Source organism: Malania oleifera, chromosome 3, assembly GCF_029873635.1.
Source record: "Malania oleifera isolate guangnan ecotype guangnan chromosome 3, ASM2987363v1, whole genome shotgun sequence".
NCBI lineage: Eukaryota > Viridiplantae > Streptophyta > Magnoliopsida > Santalales > Ximeniaceae > Malania > Malania oleifera.
This window is the reverse complement of record NC_080419.1, coordinates 94,177,456-94,185,108: the sequence shown is the minus strand read 5'-3', so window position 1 is coordinate 94,185,108 and position 7,653 is coordinate 94,177,456. Positions and strand designations below refer to the sequence as shown.

The window sequence follows — 7,653 nt, the reverse complement described above, 5'->3', positions numbered from 1 at the left end:
TGTATGTTTCGATCAAACAAGCTATTTTGTAGATTTCCCCTTTAAATGAATAAAAGAGACATCAATAAGGTACAATGGTAGTACAAAGAGAAACATGGAAGAATAATCTCTTTTGGTGAACATAGTCGCATGCACAAATGTAATGAGTTATTATGCCTCATGCTATGTGAAATACCACTGAAGGCTCTCACTAAGATCGAATGTAATCAAGGTTCAGGTTATCAACGGTCTAATATAAATTTGGTGGTATGATTATTGCTGATGTTCAGATTACTTATGCATATTCAATATGCTCGCAGTCCTTGACATTGCACTCTAAGGTGTCGTCAAGGGTAGTTTAGGACATGTCAACCAGGCTAATGATGAGATGAAAGGGGAAATCTCACCATAAGGGCACTTTTCTCCTTTCGACCCTAAGCAAGAGACAAGTGCTCTTACTTAAGCCCGTACAGTTGAATGGGAGCTGGTGCTTGTATCATAGGATTGATAAGTCAAGAGCAAACTTGGAATTTCCATTTTCAAAAACTTTCATTTTTCAAAAGAACATTCAAGTTCTTTCTTCCTAAGGTTTGGGATGATTTTAGAAAGTTTTTAAAAAATGTTCCTAGTCTTGTCAAGTATTTCAACTCAAAAGGAATTTTTCCTTCTTTTCCAAAATTTCCAATCTTTTTCATAAATGTTGATAGCCCAATTTAAAATACTCAACCAAATCATTAAAACCCCAATTGTCAATTAGGAATTTTTCAAATCCTCAACCATTAAAACCTTGATGATCAATTAGGGATATTCAAATATTCAATTAGCTAGAGGGTTGAATACAACCAAACATAAAACTCTAATTATCAATTAGGGATTTTCAAATTTCTAATTAAAGGGCTGATCCTAATCAGACATTAAAACTCTAATTGTCAGTTAGAGATTTTCAAATTTTCAATTAAAGGTTGAATTCAATTAGACCTTAAAACCCTAATTGCCAATTAGGGGTTTTTAGATCTTTAATTAAAGAGTTGACTCAATCAAAATATTAAAACCTTGATTATCAATTTGGATAATTTTAAACCTTCATTAATAATTAACTTCAACCACATTCAATCATGACTGCCAATCAAAAGCCTTTTTCAAATCCTTTAATGATTGATTGACTTCAACTTCCTATTAAAACCTAACGTCAATTAGGAGATTTCTAGCTATGTTAGCATTAAACTCTTTAATTTCAATCATGAGATTGGGACCACAATTTCCATCAATTCAAAATTTAATCAATAATCTCATCCGTCTCATCTTGTCCCTGATTGAAATAAGATATTTTGATGTTGACCTTCTCCAAGTCTTAACTTCAAAATAAAAAGGGTCATCTTTTAAATCATCCATGGCAATTAAGCAAAACCTTTTTCATCATTTCTTCTTTTAAATTTTTTCCCTCAAAATTTTGGGTTATTTGAGGTCAAATTCCTCTTTACCAACAAGAGCATGTCAAGGCTTTAGCTTTGTTGTTTGAACTTTTAGACAATGATACTTCACTAAATGATTCGAAAAATGAGTTACCTTTTTTCTTTTCTTTCTTTTATTCTTAGTTATGACACACATACACACATTGCGGTAGCTGTTCTTGGAACATGCATGTGTTGGTAGGGTGTTGGTTGGCTAATCCACATTGGAAAATGGTTAATCTACCACCTTCCCTATATTCAAATGTACTCTCAAACCCTTGTTCTCTGTATCACATAGCTTTTTAGGTTTTTTCCTTTGTTTTTGCTAATTAAAAAAATAGCAAAAGTGGCGACTCTGCATTTTCAATGAATCTTTGCATTTTCTCTAAGCCTTGTCCACCATTGTTTGACTTTCTTATTAATGGGGATCACCATGCAAATACACTCGCATCCGCTGGCATACACCCCAAACCAGAATCTGGTATTGATATATTTGAGAAAGTGGAATTGAAAGTTTATTATAAAGGAAAAAAAGATGAAAGGTAGCGTGGTCCCACCTAGCATGCCAAAAATTGGTAACAACAAAATTCATACCCTAAACTTAAGACAAGAAAATTCTATACAAATATTTAATTTTGAAATAATGGGTACAATGTCTATAGATTTTACAATGGAAAAAAAAAAAGAAGAAATTCCTCTGATTCGATCTCTCTAAAAGTAGATCTATCAATTCGAGGGCTTGAGGAGCGTATTCGCAAATTAGACAATGTGGATCTTTTGGGTGACAAATTTGATTATGTCAAGGGTCAACTCATATCCAATCTTTATGAGCGTAATTTTGATTATGAATGATGAATGTTTGAGTCAGGAATAAATTGCATATATACAATCCAAAACTTGTTGATATTTTTCAATTACAAAAATTACAAAGAGTGAAGGCTAGATCCATGTGTGGCTTCTCTCTTAATTAGTAATAAATTTATTTAGTTTTGACTAAATAAATTAAGTACAAGCATCATATATTTTAAAATTCTACAATTCAAATATATAGCTGGTCATAATTCAAATTATTTTATTTATGGCTGAAAAAAATGAATTTTTTTAATTTTAGAAAAAATGATGAGTAAAATTATAATTGTTATAGTATAATTATTATTTATACTATAGTGGATATTTGATTTTGATCAACCATGAGGCCACATGGGATATGACTCTCTTTCTTCCCAATTCTATTCTTCTATGATCACTTACTTACTGTGACATTCTGAAATTATATTTTCTCTCCAAAGGTATTCCAACATTATACAACTTGTACAAGGTATAATCTAAGTTTTTTAAAAAACAAAAAAAAAAATGCAAATAAAGTAAAATCTGTCGAAAATAAAAACTACTCTTTTTAAAATATCCAAACTGTCATTCCTCTTAATTTGGGAACGCGATGTAAAATTATACTGAATTTTTTCTTACAAAAACATAAATTAAATATATATATATATAGTAAAGAAGGACGATATACCATGTATGGAACAGTGTAGAGTTTGAGGAGTAGAAGAAGGCCACTGCACATTCATATAATTAATTATTCATGAAATTTTTGTTTTTTAAAAAAGTATTAAGTAATTATATAAATAGAAAAAAAAATGGAGGAATTTAATTGGTTATACGTACAAGATAATAAGGCCAAGAAAAGAGGCTGAATGGAAATGTGAATCGAAGAATTCAGCTCACACTATCTAAATTGTTGTATACACTCTCTGTCACCTGTTTGGATCCATCATCATGATATCAAACGGGGAATTATATATTTTAAGAATTTATAATTAAATTAATTGAAGTTTTAATATTCAGAAATTTAAATTTTGATTTGTGTGAATTATAGGCCGAGATCGATTTAATGCTATATTGCATTATATTTAAATTTAAAATTCCAAAGGTATAATCTAAGTTATAAGTTAGTCTCTATGCTATTGAAAGAAATTGATTTTACTCCAATATTTTCAATTAGCATTAACAACTTGTATATGTTAATATTTTATGTAGTTAAAGTTGTCATCTAAAATAATTTAATTATACTTATAAATTGGAGGATAGAAACCATCCAATGAATTAGTCAACCGGCATAATTGGAGCCCAAACCAATGTTGACTAATATATATATATATATAAGATACATTCACTAATATTTTTAGATTCAATTACAATGACAAAAAATTGCATAAAATGATAAAGTATGAGTTATTAATTGATTGAACTAATTAAAAATAGAATGATTAAAATAAATTTTGTCTAACAATAAAAAATAATATATATATATATATATATATATATTTATCATCCGAACATCACACCGCTAACATCATCGTGACAGAAATAGGTTCAACGTTAATCTTATTATATGTGCACCGCACAAATTAGCAAACTACTTAAAACCTACAACGAAATGGCAGAGAAAATGGTTTGTGAAAAAGTGAGGAGCAGGAGAATGATGGCGGCAGAGGTAGAAGCAATTCTCCACGGAGTGCTGCAATACTCGCTCTTCAGGGTTGCCTCCCAACGGTGCCGCGCAACTTTGCAGAACTTGTTCATGCGTTTACAAGTGCCATGATAGTAGAAGTTGCTTCCACTCAGCGACGTCTCCTTGGTGAGAGTGTTGAACATTAGCGCCACCGAGTAGTTGTCGCCCAGCCAGTTCTCGATGATGCCATTTTGAATGAGCAGGTCCACGTCTTTGGTGTTGTCAATGAAGTCATCCATGAAGTAAACATAATCTATAATGTAACTATCGTGTCTGTAGCGAAATATCTCCAAGGCGATGAGATTTCTGAGCACGATTTCCGTCTCGTCTCTGATTTTCATGTGCGGGATTTGCAGCTTCCCGGCCTCGTAGTCGATATCCAGCAGTCGAATCTTTTCGCTTTTCTTGATGACCTTCATTCCGGCATCCTGCAGCTGTGTTGCATTGCGTATGGACACGCGTTGGGCGGTCGGAGAAGTGGCTCTCGGCCTGCGGAGGGATGACGGGAGATGACAGATTCTCAGTAAATCAACGAAGTGCTGTATCTCGGATTGGGACAAGTCTTTCTTCGACGCAGGCGGCGTCGTTAGCATCAAGTCATGGAAATATTTCAGGGAGAGATCAAGCAGTGAGGTCATTAATATACGCTCGTTAGCAGGGAAAGCCATGTTGAACAGACCCTCAAGAACGAAGAACGGAAGCTGGTTTTCCAGCAATACCATGTCAGGCCGCAAGCTGGACAGCGCCCATGCTTTAAAATGTCTGGGGTCGCTATTGTTGTTGTCACTCATGGTACAATTGTTACGATCAGCATCATCAGCGCCAAACCTCAGCAAGACCTCGATAATGAAAACGCCATCCACCAGGACAATTTCTGCTAGTTCTTTGATGCTGACTTCAATTTTCTCAGCGTAACAACCGCGGACTCTTGCATCCCATGTTGTAATCTCCTTGACGCATTTATTCAAATCCATGTTGAATTTATCCAGGAAATTCCTGAGGAAGCTTAGTTTCAAATTCTGCAGTCGTAGTAAATTCTTGTCTTTATGGTGGAGAGGGCCGATGGAGACAACTTGCGGTGTGTATGCATTTTCTTTTGTGCGGCGCAGTCTCTGTGGAATTCTATATATACAAAACTCGTGCTGCAGGGGATCGACCAAACTGAGATACCCTTTAATGGAGTCTACTACCAATTTATTCACATCAACTGAAGAGTGAGGCACCTGTTCTTCCGTATTTGAAATTTTCTGGCTTGTTTTACGAGCCTTGTTCCCCATCTCATCTATATCTAGACTATGTATACTCACGTGAATATCTAGAAATGAAATACTTTGTACAGAGGGAGAAACACATACGAGCAGTCTAAAAAAAATGTTAAGACATAAATAAAAAATTAAATATAAATAAACTAGCTATAGCTAGCATCAAACAATGCTTGTGGAGAATCTTTTCCCTTTCTCATGAGTTTATGTGCCCTAGACAATATATATATATATATATATATATATATATATATATATAGACATGTGAATATATTTATAATTGACAAATTTTCGGTATATATACCTATTAGTGATGCTATAATCATATTATTACGATCCATATCAAGCCATATATGTCACTATAGATTCAAGTACTCTTGCAACAATTGGTGAATTTTAAATCGTTGCAAGTCTTTCTTTGATTATCATTTTATATAAATAAATATTCCTTAGTAGCTATTTTTGTTGGGTAATATAAGGACCCACTAAGACAAAAAGATATTGGAAATAAATAAGCTAGCTACCTAGAGTGAATGCTCCATCTCTATTAATGACAATATATATATGCAACAACATTCAATACTCTGTTGCATTTTATTTTATTCTTTTATAAGGTATCTTATGTTTTATATTTCTCACATTTTATTATAATTTGATAACTTAATTAATGACATAAAAAAATATGCAACAACATTCAATACTCTGTTGCATTTTGTTTAATTCTTTTATAAGGTATCTTATGTTTTATATTTCTCACATTTTATTATAATTTGACAACTTAATTCTTTTGTACTAGATGATAAAATTTTTGTATTAGAAATTTTATTTAATTAAGATGTAAATTTGATTATAATAATAAGTAGTCTTAACTATATTTATTACATAAAATTTATACTTACATGTACTATTTTTCCTAAAAAATATTTTGGAGATATTTTATCTTTTTGAATCTGTTGATTTAATGCCTAAAAGGAAAAAAGAAAAAGAAAAAAGAGATAAGTCACAGCATCCAACAAAAGATATAAGGAAATGAATTAAGATACAGAAAAATGCAAGTTATATATACAGTAAAAATTAAAATATAGTCATTAAAGTATAACTTTTAAAAAAACATAAATCAAAATATTATCAAAACCTAACTCTATCAATATTTGAACCAATTCTATTAAAAATTATTTTGCTAACTGTGCATTCTTCACTGGCCTTGTAATTAATTGCATATATATATATATATATATTGAGAAAGTTAATATCATTAAAAAATAACAAAGGAAGAAACAAGTAAGGAACTTGAAACTTCTTGGAAGTGACAATGATAAGAATCAAGTTTAAACACCCACTAGATCTGATAAGACTGACAAGAATTCCTCCCAACTTAATGAGCACATATTTTTATTTGTCGAACTCTACCAAGTCTTAAAGACATATAATTAATAATAATGTGGAGAAACCCTAGTGTGAGCAGCGCAAGGGAGAAGCAGGTTTTTCCAGCAACGCGGTTGGTTGCCGACAACAAACCTAGACGATAAAGCTGCTAACTTCTACGGAGACGTCTATTTCATGGTGATGGTGAGACACAGTGCAAGCGGCACAAGGGAGAAGCAGTTAGGGTTTTTCGGTGACGCAGTTTCATTTGAAGCAACGACAATGACGTAGCTGCGACGGGCTACCGACAAACAATGAAGCTGCTACCTGCGATGACGACGTGTATTTCACAGTGACGGTGCGATGTCTATTTCAAGGTGATGGCGAGACACAGCGTGAGCAGCGCAAGGGAGAAGCAGTCAAGGTTTTTCGGCAACGCGGTTTCATCTAAAGCAACGATGACGACGTAGTTGGGATGAGCTACGACAGTGAACCTAGGACAATGAAGCTGCTACCTGCGACAGCGAGTAACACAGAGATGGCGAGTTAACACAAGAGGCAGCGACTGTAAGAACCCGAAATATGAAAAAGAGGTTTAAATATTAAGAGAGGGGCAAAATTGGAAATTGCCGGGTCAAAGGGCTATAAAAGGAAATTTCCTTTACTTCCTCATTAAGAAATCTCAAATATCTCTCTCTTTCTCTCTCTCTAAACCTCTCCCTACTCATTCTCTCTAGAATTCTTCGCCGATCGTTGACGGAATCGGAAAACGAAAGCTACCACGAGGATCGTGAAAGGATTTTCTACAACTTCTATGGATCAGAATCTCGTTTCGGAGATTTTTGAATTTTGGCGTAAAATCGAGGTAAGGCTCGGTTTTCGATTCTGATCCAGTAGATTTGTAGGTAACTGTCTAGTGAACATATTCTGTATTGTGATTTGTAGGTTTTGAAACTTGGTTCGCTGTTTAGGGACCTTGGAGTTTGGGATTTGCTTACGGGGTTAAGGTAAGGGGAACTATGTTTATATTGGTTATTTTTGAAATTGGACTCAGTGGAACTGTGGTCCACGGTCCTATGTG

The 7,653-nt window shown here is 33.5% G+C and overlaps 1 protein-coding gene across 1 annotated transcript; it reads right to left on the bottom strand.

The window, feature by feature from the left end:
- Window positions 1–3,793: 3,793 nt before the first annotated feature.
- On the bottom strand, window positions 3,794–5,222 carry LOC131151435 (UPF0481 protein At3g47200-like). Its single transcript, XM_058102679.1, has one exon. It carries the CDS (start codon window positions 5,220–5,222, stop codon window positions 3,861–3,863), a length of 1,362 nt encoding a protein of 453 aa, XP_057958662.1. The 3' UTR covers window positions 3,794–3,860.
- Window positions 5,223–7,653: the final 2,431 nt, after the last annotated feature.